At 37.5% G+C, this 16,823-nt stretch overlaps 1 protein-coding gene across 4 annotated transcripts in view; it reads left to right on the top strand.

The window, feature by feature from the left end:
* The window catches only part of PPP4R4 (protein phosphatase 4 regulatory subunit 4), a 131,727-nt gene that overhangs the window by 63,154 nt on the left and 51,750 nt on the right, over positions 1-16,823 (top strand). For 3 of the 4 annotated variants that reach the window (XR_007518876.1, XM_049897779.1, XM_049897781.1), the window contains 6 exons: positions 4,507-4,628; positions 7,180-7,302; positions 11,149-11,318; positions 11,656-11,775; positions 15,361-15,438; positions 16,304-16,387. Coding sequence is in view for 3 of the 4 variants with exons in the window: in XM_049897779.1 (XP_049753736.1) it covers positions 4,507-4,628; positions 7,180-7,302; positions 11,149-11,318; positions 11,656-11,775; positions 15,361-15,438; positions 16,304-16,387 (697 nt within the window). In the remaining variant the exon portion in view is untranslated. The remainder of the gene's footprint in view (positions 1-4,506; positions 4,629-7,179; positions 7,303-11,148; positions 11,319-11,655; positions 11,776-15,360; positions 15,439-16,303; positions 16,388-16,823) is intronic. The other variant, XM_049897780.1, reaches the window with a different exon arrangement.

The following is a 16,823-nucleotide window of genomic DNA, read 5'->3' on the forward strand; positions in this document are numbered from 1 at the left end:
CCCAGCATAAGCCATGGTTGGAACATGGCTGTGGCATTTCTTTTGACTGGCAGCTGTAGTATTGGGTCAGATGTGGTTATTCTAAAGGAAGCTTTTCTGTGTCTCCTGTGTGACTCCAAGCTTCTACTGTCTGCCTTGTTGCTCTGTTTACCCTTTGGTGTATGAAGCTCAAGAAGGAGAGACATAGGGCAGCCAATCTCTTTTCTTCACTATAAAAAACTGACCTGGGTATATGAGCCTGGGTGGCGCAAGTGATTTCTGATCAAGTGCTAACCCAAAGGTTGGTAGTTTGAACCCATCCAGCACCTCTGTGGGAGAAAGGCCTGGCAAAATGCTTTTGTAAAGAGTACAACCCAGAAAACGCCATGGAGCAGCTCTACTCCGTAACACATGGGGTCGCGTGAGTTGGGGACCAACTTGATAGCAGTTAACAACTATACACGCCCACACAGATTTTTGTTATTATATACCCATTTTTTGCTAAAGAATCTTAAATTGGTATAAAACCATTGGAATCTGTTGTATTTTAGTAGAAGTTGCAGTGATTTTTCACCTGTTTTTTTTTGTTTCACAAGCAAGAACAATCAGATTGTGGCCATTTGTACCCTTGTTAATTTTGTTTTTAATCTGGGCCAATGTTTAAGGCTTCAGGAAGGCTTTAGAATGTCACAGGTTCAGAGCATAGTAGTGCACTCTGTTTTGTGTTCACCGTTACTAAGTAGGATTTATAGTACTCTTTAGAGTAAGTATTGTGTTGGAAGCTTAATCCTTTAATTCTCTTATTGTGATCTCAGAACTACTTTCATACTGATAGGTTAGGCTAACTCCTGGGATCATTGTGGACCATAATGAATGCCATCTTGCCTAGGCCTGTGCTCCTCCACTAGGATCAGATCCTATTAGGAGAATATATTGTTATATTCCTGCCTTCTGTTTCGTGTCATCTTATAGTTTGCCACTGTTCACAAATGGGTAGAGCAAGTGTTTTCAGATTATTCCTCTGAAAATTAATATAGGATTATTGCTTAAGGGTTAATTTACAAAACAAAACTAGAAAGAAGCTATCTAACTTAAGTTAGAATCCACTTAAACTAATTTGCTTGATTATATGTACATTTATTTAATTTTGAGTTCTTAGTATCCTATTAAGAACATACTAATAGGACTTTCATTGTTATGATGGCTGAAAACTACTAATGCCTGGGTCGTTTTCTCTATCTTCCTTTTGACAAATGCATAAAACTCAAGAGATACACAGTTAATTTTTTTAGTACTAGGAATTTTGTTGAAGATTTGATAGCTAGTAGGAGGAACTTTCTGCAATCAAGGCTAGATAAGGTCATAAGGTAGGGCAAAGGGTGCGGGAAAAGATAACTTTAGGGTTTATTCCTAGTCTGATAGAGAACAGTATCCCCACTACTATACTAAGTCCTGTTCTAAAGTACTTAGAAATGAGGAGTGCTAGGAAGAAGTCCAAGAGCAATATAGTCTGGAATTTGTAATTTTGCATTTGCCCTAGCTGGCAAGGGATGACTTACTGATAACTTTAAATAGAAATGAACACCATTATTCATTAGTAAGATGAATGGGAAGCAAAATCAAGACTCTCGTCATAGTCTCATATCATATATATATATATAAAAAAATATATATATATATACTCATTGCCATCTAGTCGATTCAAACTCATAGCAACCCTATAAGACAGAGTAGAACTGCCCCGTAGCGTTTCCAGGGAGCCCCTGGTAGATTTGAACTGCTGAACTTTTGATTAGCAGCTGTAGCACTTAACCACTATGCCACCAGGGTTTCCATATTCATAGCATATCCATATTAAGTAAAAGCACAAAACACTAGAAAGCTAACTATGGATCTTATACCAGCTTAAAGTCAAAGAGAAGGATTCTTAGAATAATCAGTTAATCGGGAATAATATTAAGAAGAGAGCCCTGGTGGCACAGTGGTTAAAACACTCAGCCACTGACTGAAAGGAGAAAGATGTGGTAGTCTGCTTCCATAAAGATTACAGCCTTGAAAATCCAGTAGGTCTCTATGAGTTGGAATCGATTTGACGGCAACGAATTATTAAGAAGAGATCATACACATTCATTACAGGGAAACAACTATTGAACAGGTCTCTCCTTGTTCAAAGATGACTACAGAGAAAAAAAAGCAACAAACATGAGATACACAAAAAGATCCTTCAGAGTGAGAGAGGAGGAGTATATATAGCACTCAAATTGCAAAGAAAGTTTATACTTTTGAAAAAGTTTATCAGACTTCTAGTTCTGCCTATATGACAAACAAGGTAACCTAAAAATCCTCCCACTACAATTTCTGAGAAAATTAAACATCCATTCATGATAAAACCTCTTCGGAAACTAGGGGTAAAGGGAGGTTTCTACATCTGATAAAGGGCATGTATGAAAAACCTACAGCTGACATCATACTTCGTGGTAAAATAACGAATGCTCCCTGCTGCTAAGATCAGAACTAGGCAGGAATGTCTGCTCTCATCACTGGAGGTTCTAGCCACTGAAATAAGACAAGGGAAAAAAGAAAAAAACCAAAATCCCTGAAGACCTGAAGGGAAGAAGTAAAACAATTTCTATTTGGATGACATCATTGTTTTCATTGAAAATTCTCAGTCATCTACTAGAACTAATACATGAATTTAGCAAAGTTTCAGGATACTAGGTGTCTTAGGCATGTGGTGCTGCTAGAACAGAAATACAGTAAGTGGGTAGCTTCAACAAAGAGAAATTAATTTTCTCACAGTCTTGTAGGCTAGAAGTCCAAATTCAGGGCATCAGCTCAAAGGGAAGGCTTTCTCTTTTGGCTCTGGAGGAAGGTCCTTGTCATCAACCTTCCCCTGGACTAGGAGCTTTCCTGTGCAGGAACCCCAGGTCCAAAGGACTTACTCTGCTCCCAGACCAATTTCTTGGTGGTATGAAGTCCTCAGTCCCCCTGCTTGCTTCCCTTTTCTTTTATCCCTTGCAAGATAAAAGGCGGTGCAGGCTACATTCCAGGGAAATTCCCTTTACGTTGGATCAGGGATGTGACCTTAGTAAGGGTGTTACCATCCCACCCTAGTCCTCTTTAACATAAAATTACAATCACGAAATGGAGAACAACTGGGAATCATGGCCTAACCAAGTTGACAAGTATTGTATTTTTATATACTAGCTACACATATTTAGAAAATGAAATTTTTACAATCCCGTTAACAATAAATTTATAACATGTACAAGACTTATGTGCTGAAAAATTACAGAATAATCCTGAGAGAAACTTTTAAAAAATAGATTGAAAAATATACTATATTTGTAGATTGGAAGATTCAGTACTGTTAAATGTCAGTTCTCCCCAAATTGATCTAGAGATTCAATGCAATCCTAATCAAAATTGGAAAACCAACTCTAAAATTGATATGGAAATGTAAATGACCTAAAATACCCACAGTAAATGAAAAAGCAAATGACTTACACTACTTGATTTCAAGATTAATAATAAAGCTACAGTAATGAAGAGAGTATAATGTTTAAAAGATAGACATACGACTCAATAGAACAGAACAGAGATTCTAGAAATAAAGCCACACATATATATTCAATTGATTTTCAGTAGAGATGCCAAAGCATGATATCTTCCATCTCGTACCCATAACACCTGGTCACATCATAAACCTTCTCTTTGTCACAGTGTATGCCATTGTAACGACATCTTACCATGATGAGTAAGTAGAAACAAATTAAGATGTTGAGTAAGAACCACTTATGCTTGTATTATAAATATTTTATTTTAGCTAAACGCATTCATATTATGTTTCATTCTTTGTGGGGGGAACATCTAGTGCCATGTCTCATTCCTCTGTTTAGAAATTTGTTTACTGTAATGTCATGTTTTAGGCGGGTGGAAAAATAATTTATCCCCAGAAATCTAGATACGGTAAAACCTGTGAAAGCCGGAACCTGTGTAAAGGCAGAAGCCTGTTAGAGAAGGAAAACTCAAATATTTTCCACTAAAATGATCAATAGAAAAGTGGTAAGACTGCACCCTTCAAAGGCGGAAAACTTGTGGGACCCAGAAAAACAAGGCAGTCTCGTCGAGTTCTGGCTCTCACAGATTTCATAGTGAGAAGATCTAATTTGGCTTTCTACAATTGCTACTGGTAAGTCTTTCTAATCAGTCCAGGTCATTTGCTGTAGTTGCTTAAAATAGTAAACTATAATTTATAAAATTTAGTATAAATTCCTAATCATTAAGATCTCAAAGGTAACAATATTATTGTTGGAAAAGTGGAATTGATGTAAGTAATTGTGAAATTACTATTGATGTTTCTTGTATCATATTTTCCCAGCCAGATTGCAAGCTTCTGGAGGGCAGGAGCAGTATCCTTGTGACTTTTCATATTATTTATAGCACCTAGCCAGTGACTTGTTCATAGTAGATTCTTGCTGCAAATGTATTGGTTTAATTTATTTTCTTCTATTGCTTATTGTGCAGGACAGAACTTACAAAAAGTGTGGTGCTCCCCGAATTAATAGAACTATCTAGGGATGAAGGCAGCAGTGTGCGGCTTGCAGCCTTTGAAACTTTGGTTAATCTGCTTGACATTTTTGACACAGGTAAGTCTTCATGTAGATACATCTTTGCTTCTGAAAACGGTATTTTCCCATGTGTTATGTACTGTAAATGCAAGGTAGCGTTTTTAAGTGACCTTTTATGGGGAATGTTATTTATTTTGATTTTGTTGTTGTTGATGAGAATATACACAGCAAAACATACACCAATTCAACAGTTTCTACAGGTGCAACTTAGGGACATTAATTACATTCTTTGAGTTGTGCAACCATTCTTACCCTCTTTTTCAGAGTTGTTTCTCCCTCATTAATGTAAACTCACTGCCCCCTGAGGTTCCTGTGTATCTAATAATTATTATTTTAATTCTAGAAATATGGCCATTGGGGGAGAGGGAAGAAATTGGGATGGTGTATCTGAGTGGGGATGGGTAAGGAAGTATTTTTAATGTAAAATCAAATCGCAGACAATTAATTGCTCTACCTAATATATGACTAGACCCTTGACTAGTGCTGGGCATTAGTATATCAGTGAACGTTAGCCATTTTGATCAGGTGAAATGTGGAGGGGTAAATATAAAGTACCTAGGTGCAAAACTCAGTTGTGTAATTCTAGGATTATATTTACTTAGATTATCAGTCTATTCTAGAAACCCTGGTGGCATAGTGGTTAAGAGCTATGGCTGCTAACTAAAAGGTCAGCAATTCAAATCCACCAGGTTCTCCTTGGAAACTCTATGGGGGCAGTTCTACTCTGTCCTATAGGGTCAATATGACTCGGCATCAACTCGACAGCAATGGGTTTGGTTTTTTTTTTTTTTTTTTTGGTTATTCTGAACTAGGAGAGAGAATCTCTTAAGATTATTGCAGTGTGGACAGTAGTTATGTGTGGATGTTACAGAGTAATTATTTAGGCAATGTGATGAAACAGAGGAGTAAAAATGTAATACATAATACGTGAATGAATGACTTTCCTTGTCCTTAGTGGTGGGGTACCCCCAGGCATTCAAACTAAAAACTTTGGCATCATCTTTAATTTCTTCCCCCTCATAGCCCCACACTCTGTTTTCACAGATATGGGCTAAACCGTGTTTTTGGCTTCATTTTCTACCATTCCTTCCACTTGTCTGGTATCTTATGCCCCAGGTATGCACGAGCCATAATCTCAGCATACCGCATTCTTTCACACCTCTAGCGTTTCCTCACACTCTTTCCTCTATTGTTCCCTTCCCCTGCTCTTTCCCCTGGCCAAATCCTTCTCCCCTTCAATGCCCAATTTAAATGTAATTTACTTTCTGGCACTTTTCCGAATACCTTATGCCAAGGTTCAGCAAAGTACAGTTTATAGGCCAACTGTAGCCTGCCTTGCATTTTTTGTAAATAAAGTTTTATTGAGACATAGTCATGCCGCATTTATTTATGTATTATCTATGGCTGTCTTTGGAAGAAAGGCCTGGTGATCAGCTTGTGAAAATCAGCCAGTGAAAACCTTAGGAATCACAACGTGCGTTTTGTTGTGCTTGGGGTTGCCATGAATTGGGTCCTACTGTATGGAGCTAGTGACAACAACAATGGTTTTCTTAATACTACAATGGTATAGTTGTTATGGCAGATACTGTGTAGCCTGCACAACCTAAAATATTTATTATCTGGCCCTTTACAGAAAACTTTTGCAGATTCCTGCCTTCTACATACTACTATTAAAACAGTGATCACATTGTCTTATGATATTTTTTCTGTTTTACTTCCTTGCTGACCTGAGTTTCTCATGTTCCAAGGACATTCTTCATTCATCTCTCTATTTCTACTACTCAGTATAATGCTTGCTTTATAAGAAATTAAATAAATGTTGAATGAACATTATTATTTACTAAATACGGTACTGAAATGTGATAACAGTAATAACAAAATACAAAGAAGCCCATCACAGCGTTTTACTGAGTATTTTTAGACCCTTAATAAAGTACTGATTCATTTCTGAAAATTTAAGAGAAATGTGAGTAATTTGGAGAGTACTCAGAATAGACTTAAATATCAGTAATATAGCAGAAATTTTACCTCAGCAGACTCGAAGAATTGACTGACTTTTTAAAGAAGAAGTATCTAAGAAGTAAAAGTGAGGAAATTCAATATATAGAGCATATTATAAGCTCACCTAATTTCAATCAAAAATGAAATGAGAACTAGGGGTTTACCCTGCAGCACGGTGTGAGATATGGGTAAAAGAGAACAAGAAGTTTTCCCTGTCTGCTACTCATCTATTTGTATTAATGATGTTAGAATTCTTTTAGTTATTTGGACTCAGAACCTCCATCATGTCAACTTTATAATTTGTAATTACTATTTAGATTCTGCTGACTGAAACCCATAGTATAAAATCCAGACCCCTCAGTCTGACATTAAAGTTTTTGATAATTTCAACCTTCCTCTTACCGCCTTTTTCACCACCCACCTCCGTCATTGTCTTCAAATACTTTCTGATATTATGAGGCTAATATAGTATTTTCTCATTTTGGAATTTGTTTATACGTATTAATTTCCACGTGTGCAATATCAGCAACTGGATCTAAAGTATGTTTTATTTTGTTTTGTTTTACAGATGACAGAAGTCAAACTGTACTTCCCTTAGTGAAATCATTTTGTGAAAAATCTTTCAAAGCAGATGAATCAATTCTTATTTCCTTATCCTTCCATTTAGGAAAGCTATGTCATGGACTATATGGTATGATAGTTCCTAAGAATTTCAAGATTATAGATAATTTCTCCCTTTTTATTCTGCCTTAGCCACTGACCTTCAGCTCTTCAGTTCTAAAACCTGTCCCTATATGTAGAAAACCTTATGAGATCTTAGAGTTTTGATAACATAGCTTACAGTGTATTCAAAATAATATTTTTCACTAATTGAAAGAATAATTACAGAGTAAAGTAGGCATAAAAAAACAACACCCATTGCCATCGAATAAATTCTGACTCATAACGAACCTGTAGGACAAAGTAGAAGTGCCCTATAGGATTTCTAAGGCTGTAATCTTTACTGAGGGAGCCCCTGGTGGTGCAGTGGTTAAAGCTCACTGAAAGGTTGGTGGTTCAAACCCACCTGCTACTCTGCAGGAGAAGGATATGGCAGCCTGCTTCTGTAAAGATTTATAGCCTTGGAGACCCTGTGGGGCAGTTCTGCTCTGTCCCATGGAATCTCTAGGAGTCAGAACTGACTTGATGGCAGTGGGTTTGATCTTTACAGGAGCAGACTGCCCTTTCTCCTGTATAGCGGCTGGCTGGTGGGTTCGAACTGCCAACCTTTCGGTTAGCAGCTGAGCGCTTAATACTGTGCCACCAGGGCCCCTTGAAGTAGGCATAACCCTTTAAATTTATGAATATTTTATCCTTATGTTTTAGTTGATATGTGATAATTGAAGCTCAGGTATATGAACTGTCCCCTCAGAGTGTGTATACCCTTCTTAGCTATTTGTTGAATAATATTATCATATGAGAAGTTCACCTTAGAATATAGGATATTACCCATAACTCTTAATATTTTGAAAGTATTACTCAGTTCTTTTTTACTATAATGTGAGTATTAATTAAGTTATAACCATCTATCATAGTAAAACTCTTTATGTGGATTATAGACATTTAATGGACTCTTTAAAAGCTTATTCATATATTAAGAGAATGAAAAGACAAGCCACAGAATGGGAGAAAATATTTGCAAAACACGTGTCTAATAACAGACTTTTATCCAAAATATGCAAAGAACCCTTGTCTCAGTTATCTAGTGCTGCTGTAACAGAAATACCACAAATGGGTGCCTTTAATAAACAGAAGTTTATTTTCACACAGTTTAGGAAGCTAGAAGTCCAAATTCAGGGTCCTGGCTCTAGGGGAAGGTTTTCTCTCTCTGTCAGCTTTGGAGGAAGGTCTTTGTCTCTTATGAGCTTCTGCTCCTGGGCGAGCTTCATGTGGCTTGGCATCTCTCCTCCCCCATCTCTGCTACGCTCACTTGTATAATCTCTTTTGTATCTCAAAAAAGATTGACTCAGGATACACCCCACACTAATCCTGCCTCGTTAATGTAACCGAAAACTCAATCCCAAATGAGATTATAACTACAGACGTACAGGTTAGGATTTACAACAATGTTTTGAGGGGACGCAATTCAATCCATAACAACTCTTAAAACTCAACAATATTTAAACAAATGACTCAGTTAAAAAATGGGCAAAATATCTGAAGAGACACTTCAGGTACCTCATCAAAGAAGATACAGAGATACCCAATAAGCATTTGAAAAGATGTTCAACATCACATGTTATTAGGAAATTGCAAATTAAAACAACAGGATACCGCTACACACTTTAGAATGGCTAAAATCCAAAACCCTGACAACAGCAAATGCTGTTGACGATGTTGGAGGAACAGGAAGCCTCATCTGCTGTGTTGGGAATGCAAAATGGTACGGTCACTTTATTTTTTTATATGTATATATATATGTATTTTTTATCGAACTTTAGATGAAGGTTTACAGAACAAACTAGCTTCTCATCAGTTACTACACACATTGTTGTATGACATTGGTTAACAACCCCACGACATGTCAACACTCCCCCTTCTCAACCCTGAGTTCTGTATCACCAGCTTTCCTGTTCCCTCCTGCCTTTCAGTCCCTGCCCCAGGGCTGGTGTGCCCCTCTAGTCTTCTTTTGTTCCATGCGTCTGTTCAATCTTTGGCTGAAGGGTGAATCTCAGGAGTGACCTCAGTACTGAGCTGAAAGGGTGCCTGGGGGCCATACTCTCAGGGTTTCTCCAGCCTCTGTCAGGCCAGCAAGTCTGGTGTTTCTTTTTGAGTTAGAATTTTGTTCCACATTTTTCTCCAGTTCTGTCCGGGATCCCCTATTGTGATCCCTGTCAGAGCAGTCAGTGATGGCAGCCGGGCACCATCTAGTTGTACTGGACTCAGCCTGGTGGAGGCTGTGGTAGATGTGGTCCATTAGTCCTTTGGACTGATCTTTCCCTTGTGTCTTTAGTTTTCTCCATTATTCCTTGCTCTTGAAAGGGTGAGACCAGCGGAGTGTCCTAGATGGCCACTCACAGGCTTTTAAGGTCCCAGACGTGGTACAGCCACTTTAAAGACAGTTTGACAGTTTCTTACAAACCTAAACATAGTCTTACCATATGATCCCGCATTCATGCTTTTAGGTATTTACCCAAATGAACTGATAACTTATGTCCACACAAAAACCCACACACAAATGTTTATGGGAGCTTTATTCATCATTGCCAAACCTGGGAAGCAGCCAAGATGTCCTTCAGTAGGTGAATGGGTCAACAAACTGGTACATCTACATAATGGACAGAAAGAAATGAGCTAACAAGTTACAAGAAGCATGTAGGAACCTCACGTGCGTATTGCTAAGTGAAAGAAGCCAGTCTGAAAAAGCCTCATACCGTATGGTCCAAACGATATGACATTCTGGAATAGGCAAAACTAAGCGTAGAAGAAAAGATCAGTGGTTGCCAGGGCTTCAGGGGGAGAGTGGAGGGATGACTAGGTGGAGCACAGGGCCTTTAAGGTCCCTGGAACTATTCCGCATGATACTCTAATGATGGATAAATGACGTAATGCGTTTGTCAAAACCTGTAGAACTATACACTGCAAACAGTGAACCTTAATGTAAATCATGGACTTCAGTTAATAACAATATACCAATACTGGTTTATCAGCTGTAACAAATGGACTACACTGCTGGAAGATGCTAATAATAGGAGAAGCTGGGCAGGGGTATGAGGTAGTCTACAGGAGCTGCCGGTACTTTCTGGGCATTTTTTCTGTAAGCCTAAACCTGCTCTAAAAGATAAAGTATATTATTAAAAAAATTTTATTGTAGCATATGATGAGTTCCCAGCTCCCTGTCTTAGTTAATAAATATGAAGTGAGTCCATTTAACAAAAATATTTTGAGTTTACTTTGCCATCTTTCAGACTTAATTTTTAAGTTCCTTCTCTGCAGACACAGGTGTCTTCACTGCAGGGAAATTTAGAATATTTACAATAAATAAATGGGGATGTGTACAATGGGCACAATATTATTATTACACCACCTTAGTTCTTGTTTATGGAGCCCTGGTGACACAGTGGTTAAGAGCTTGGCTGCTAACCAAAAGGTAGGCAGTTGGAATCCAGCCGCTTCTTGGAAATCCTGTGGGGCAGTTGTACTCTGTCCTATAGGGTTGCTGTGAGTTGGAATCTACTTGACATCAACGAGATTAGTTGTCTGTACTTTAATATGTGGCATGAATTGATGCAGGCATAATTCCTACATTAAGGTTTGTACTATTGAAATTAACATAAGGTAGAACACTGTGACCCATTAATTTCTTCATAATAGTTACCATTTCCTCGTTGCTTTTATTTGTGATAAATGATCTGCAGCCATTTGTTTAACTATTTGATTTAAATATTAAACACTTATTAAATATTTGATTCCAAACGTGTTTTTATTACACTTGGATTTTTCTTTTTGACTTTGTTTTCTATTAAAATGTTAATCAATATTTTTATATTTGCTTTAGGGATTTTTACTCCAGAGCAACACTTGAGATTTTTGGAGTTTTATAAGAAACTTTGTACATTGGGTTTGCAGCAAGAAAATGGACACGATGAAAACCAGATTCCTCCCCAAATCCTAGAGCAAGAGAAGAAATATATTTCAGTACGGAAGAACTGTGCTTACAACTTTCCGGTAACAAATAATATATTTTTATTAACTAAGCATTTTGATTATAACTTGAAAAACATGTGAGTAGGTAACATTAAAGATATTTCCATACTTGACACTTGCTGCTTCGTATTATGTATGGTATACGATAGGTCGTTAGCAAGTACTTGTGGAATTTATGTTTTTCTCTAGGTATAAATCAGACTTACATGAATATATTTGGATCTTCCAAATGTAATTTCTAATTACATTGTGATTCTGAGGACATGATTTCAATTTAAGTGAAATGATTATAATATCAGGTTATTGATGCGTGTTTTTCTCTCCTTCCCACTCATCTCCTCCCTCCCACCTCTACCAGGCCATGATTGTTTTTGTTGATCCTAAAAACTTCCACGTGGAACTCTATTCTACATTCTTCTGCCTTTGTCATGACCCTGAAGTGCCGGTCAGATATACTATTGCTATTTGCTTTTATGAGGTAAGTCTGAAGGATCGATACCACTTTACATTTGTTGCTAATTCTACCTTTGTATGCTCGATGACTTTGATATTTTCTACACTTCTGTTTACAAATTTGTTATAAGATACAGGCTCCACATTTCTTTGATGCCCTATTCCTAAATCTTATTTAAAACTTCCCATCATTCTCTTCTCTTTTTAGTACGTTTGCAGAATTCATTTGCACAAATACATCATATTAATTTATAAATCCATTAACTGAATTTATCTTTCCTAAGTGCTTTTACTTTATTTTTACTGCAAATGGACTGTGTTTTATAAGCATAATAGCTTTTAGATTCATCTCTTTATAAAATAAAAGCAAAAGTGATTTTAAATTTTTACCATGAATGTAATTGTCTTTTTTAACCCTTTGAGGTTGAAATTTGAGGCATATTTCTTGGATAATTGTAATAAGAATAATATATATGCTATACTTACAGTAAACACCTATGTGATATAACTTGTCAACTTTAAAAATGTCGTATAAGGAGTTATTTATATGTGGTATAATAAAATATTTTCTTCCTTTTTAAGTTGCGTAGTAAATATTTCTTTATCATGAATGAGAATATTTCATCCCATTCCTTGTTCCTAAGTCCCAGCCATTGGATCAGTTGGGAGGGCAGGATGTCCACGGCAGTAGGCTACATGTTACTTCAGATTCTGTGGGTTGTTGGGTGATAACCTTTGCTTCTTTAAAATAAGTCTTTTTTTTTTTTTTTTTTTCCGGCGATGAGTGGAATATATGTTCCTTGTGCAACATCTAGGAAAGATTCCCTTAAATGGTGCTATTAATTAAAAACAATTCCAATGTCGTCCAGTTAAATCATTTTTGTAAATAACACCTGTAGAAATCTTGCTTTTGAAGGGCGCTGGCCGGCTACGTGGAAGCCCTGGGGGCACAGTGGGTTACAGCTCTGGCTGCTACCCGAAAGGTCGGCAGTTGAAATCCACCAGGCTCTTCTTGAAAACCCTGTGGGGCGGTTCTGCTCTGTCCTGTAGGGCCACTAGGAGTCCGCATTGACTGGATGGCAACAGGTTTGGTTTTTGGTTTGGCCAGCTAAGTGGAATACTATCTTTCAAGAAATATTAAGTGTACATTTAGGCTGGGTTCCTGTGCAGTAGCCCTGGTGACACAAACAGGTAAGCCCTTGGTTGCTAACCAAAGATTGGCAGTTTGAGCCTACCCACCTGCTTTACAGGAGAAACACCTGGCGATCTGCTCCTGTAAAGGTTACAGCCAAGAAAACCCTGTGGGCTGGTTTTCCTCTCAGCCGGGGCTGCTGTGAGGCAGATTTGGCTCCACGGCACACAGCAACAACAACAACCATGCACACGGGTATTTGTTTAGATCAGTGGTCTCCAGAGAAGGCTGCACAAGACTGGAGTCTGGGAATGCAATATGAGAGTTTCTGTTTCTGTTTATCTCATCTCTTTAATATTTTATCTCTATTTGTTTTATAATGTACATAATATATTTGCACCATATAAACATATTGAAATATGTATATAAAAATATTTTGCGGGTAGAAGTTAATTGGGATACTGTTGATCTCACTATTTGCTTGGTGACTAGTTTCCCGTATTCTCACAAACACACCATGCAGGTAGGCTAAGAATGATGCTCCATTCCATAAAGCAAAGGATTAGGCTAAGTCTGCCCATTCATTCATTCATTCATTTATTACTATTCTTTAGGTCGCACTTTACAGCTCAAATTAATTTTTCATACAAAAATTTATACACATATTGCTTTGTGACATTAGTTGCAATCCCCACAATGTGACAGCACATTCCTCCTTTCCACCCTGGGTTCCCTGTATACATTCGACAAGTTCCTGTCCCTTCCTGCCTTCTCATCCTGCCTCCGGACAGAAGCTGCCTATTTGATCTTGTGTATCTGATTGAACTAAGAAGTACACACCTCACGTGTATTATTTTTTGTTTTATAGTCCTGTCTACTCTTTGTCTGAAGAGTGGGCTTTGGGTTTCAGTTCTGTGTTAACAGAGTTAACAGAGCATCTGGGGGCTATAGTTTCAGGGGTTCCTCCAGACTCTGTGAGACCATTAAATCTCGTCTTTTTATGTGAATTTGAGTTCTGCTCCACACTTTTGTCCCGCTCTGTCTGGAACTCTGTTGTGTTCCCTGTCAGGGTGGTCATTGGTGGTAGCCGGGCACCATCTAGTTCTTCTGGTCTCAGACTGGTGGAGTCTCTGATTTATGTGGTCCTTTAGTCTTTTGGGCAAATATTTTCCTTATGTCTTTGGTGTTCTTCATTCTCCTTTGCTCCAAGTGGGATGGGACCAGTTGATGCATCTTAGATGGCCGCTTGCAAGCTTTTAAGACCCCAGATGCCACTCAACAAAGTGGGATACAGAACATTTTCTTAATAAACTTTGTTATGTCAGTTGTCCTAGATGTCCCCCAAAACTATGGTCCCGAGGCCCCAGCCCCAGCTACTCTGTCCCTCAAAGTGTTTGGATGTATCCAGGAAACTTCTTAGCTTTTGCTTTGAACGAGTTGTGCTGACTTCTTCTGTATTGTGTGTTGTCCTTCCCTTCACTGAAGTTCACCCTCATCTACTATATAGTTAGTGAATTCCCGTCTGCCTCACTTTCCACCCTCGTAACCATCAAAGAACGCTTTTTTTGTGTGTTTAAACCTTTTCTTGAGTTCTTATAATAGTGGTCTCATACAATATTTGTCCTTTGTGTAAGTCTGCCATTTTAAATAACAAAAATCCACTGGTGGATTTAATTTTCCTAATAATGTTATTGGTAGATTCTGATAATTACTTTTATGTTCTAACTTTTTTCTTGTTTTTCAGAAAAATAATATTCTGAAAATATTTTCAACATGTCAAACACAACCCTGTAGAGCAGAGCAGAGGTTTTAAAAATTTTTCCTTTATCCAGGAACATTTTTTTTTTTTTTTTTCCAAATGAAATCTTACTCAGAAGTCCAATGTCTAAAATAAATAAAGGTGAATTAGAAACGATTGATTCCTCTGTTGTGGCTCTGAGTCTGTTTGAAGGAACGAAAACCTGTTCACAGAGCAGCTGGTCCAGTCAGGACCCTCGCATCTCCTCTTGTGCTGATCAGAGTCTTTGATGGGAAAAATGAAAATTGTTTTGCTCACTTAGGAGGTTTCACTACCCAGAGATCACTGTGGGCCTTCCGTAGGACTTGTCCTCTCTAGGAAGCTCTGAACTGAGATGAATATTCTGTGATGCCTGAGATACCCTTTAGGACCCTGTTGGCTGCTCAGCAGCTTTACAATGTGAACCAGAGGCATCCATGGGCTTCTTGCTCAGGATGTGAAGGCTGTGACCCTGTAAACCTCACTCTTCTGCCCTCCCTACCCCTGTGTGTCCACACACTCCAGCACTTTATGAGGCAGGTGATGTGTGCAGCTAACTTCTCTAGAAATAAAATTTTATGTTTCTTTTGTAGCCTTGTTTTATAAGAAGTAACTAATAGGGATATGTTTTAAAAATTATTGCTGTAAACCTTATATATCTCATAGTCTCAAATCTTAGAGACTTTATTGCTATATTTTAGGTTTCTAAACTTCTGAATTCTGGAGTATATTTAATACATAAAGAACTAATAACACTATTACAAGACGAATCACTGGAGGTAATATTTCTTTACTCTTCGGTTTTCTTAATGTTAAGCTTGAGTGAGTATATCAGTGCCTTTTTGTTTTTTTAAAACTTCTTGTGAATTGCATGAACTCTTTAAGGTGACTAGCCCCAGAAACTGCAAATCAATGTACTGTTATATCTTAGACTGGAAATTGGGAAGATTTAAAAATATTTGTGTATATGTGTTTATTAAGGAATTATTTGGGAAATGCAGAAAAGTAGACAGACAAAACAGCACCATTAGTTGCAATCACTGTTACCATTTTGGCATGTTTTTTCCAGTCCTCTGTTTTTTCTATATAATGGTTTTATTTATTTTGCACAATTGTAATCATATATCACATTTTGTATCTATTTTTCTCTTAGTTTTGTTTGGGGAGCATAATATGCTTGTGAAGACCTTTTAAATACTTTATTTTGATACAGTATGTAGTATATCCCGCTCACCTAAATGAGCACTGGCTCAGTAAAACTCAGCTCATCTACGTTTAGACATCGCTGAGGGTGTTACCTGATTTAAACAGCCTTCCAAAAGTTGGGAGGTAGTTTTTGAGAAAGTTGGCTGTGTAGCAGTAACTGTATCAGATTTATACTATTTGAACACTATCAAGAGGCAGATACACTGATGCATTTTCAAAGACTGATTAATCGAGGAAATTGATCATGATTCTAAGACTTCAGTAAGAAGTTGGCAGAGTAAGAAAATAGAATCCCCCAAAATGTTGTTTGGTAAACAATACAAATAGCATAGTATACAAATAGAAATACTGTGTCAAAATCGACCTGTGTAAAGACAGATGAATTACCTAATCTAGATTAGAAAAATATAGTAATCACTTCAATAACTCTCTTAAAAGGTACTAGATGCCCTTATAGACCATCTTCCAGAAATCCTGGAACTAATGTCTACCAGCGGAGAAAGCAGTGTTCAAGAAAATAAGGTAAATACCACTGATCAAAGCAGTTTCTGACCTTATAATAGTATCCTCTTCTACAGGGCTGTTGTGAGGGCCCAATGAAAGAATGTATGGGAACGTTTAAAATCAGGCTTGTCCCGCAGTAGGCGCTCACTAAATGTCTGTTGGGGTTGGGACAGCTTGAAGTTTCTTTACAATTCTAATATTAACGTAATTTGTATTTATTGTCCTTGGAATTTATATTCATGCTTCCAGTTTTCGTTAGCATTAATGATTACTCCAAGAATATCAAATAGTGAGGACAAAAGGGTAGGAATTTAAAGGTCAAAGCTTGCTGACAATAATATATAATAATTTTTCCTTTTTAGTTCGAAGGTTGCTGTTGCAATCAATCTGACAGAAAGAATAATGAATCTGAATCTCTATTGCAAATTTGATCTCCAGTAACCTGAAATTTTAC

Source organism: Elephas maximus, chromosome 10 (assembly GCF_024166365.1).
Source record: "Elephas maximus indicus isolate mEleMax1 chromosome 10, mEleMax1 primary haplotype, whole genome shotgun sequence".
Classification (NCBI taxonomy): Eukaryota; Metazoa; Chordata; class Mammalia; order Proboscidea; family Elephantidae; genus Elephas; species Elephas maximus.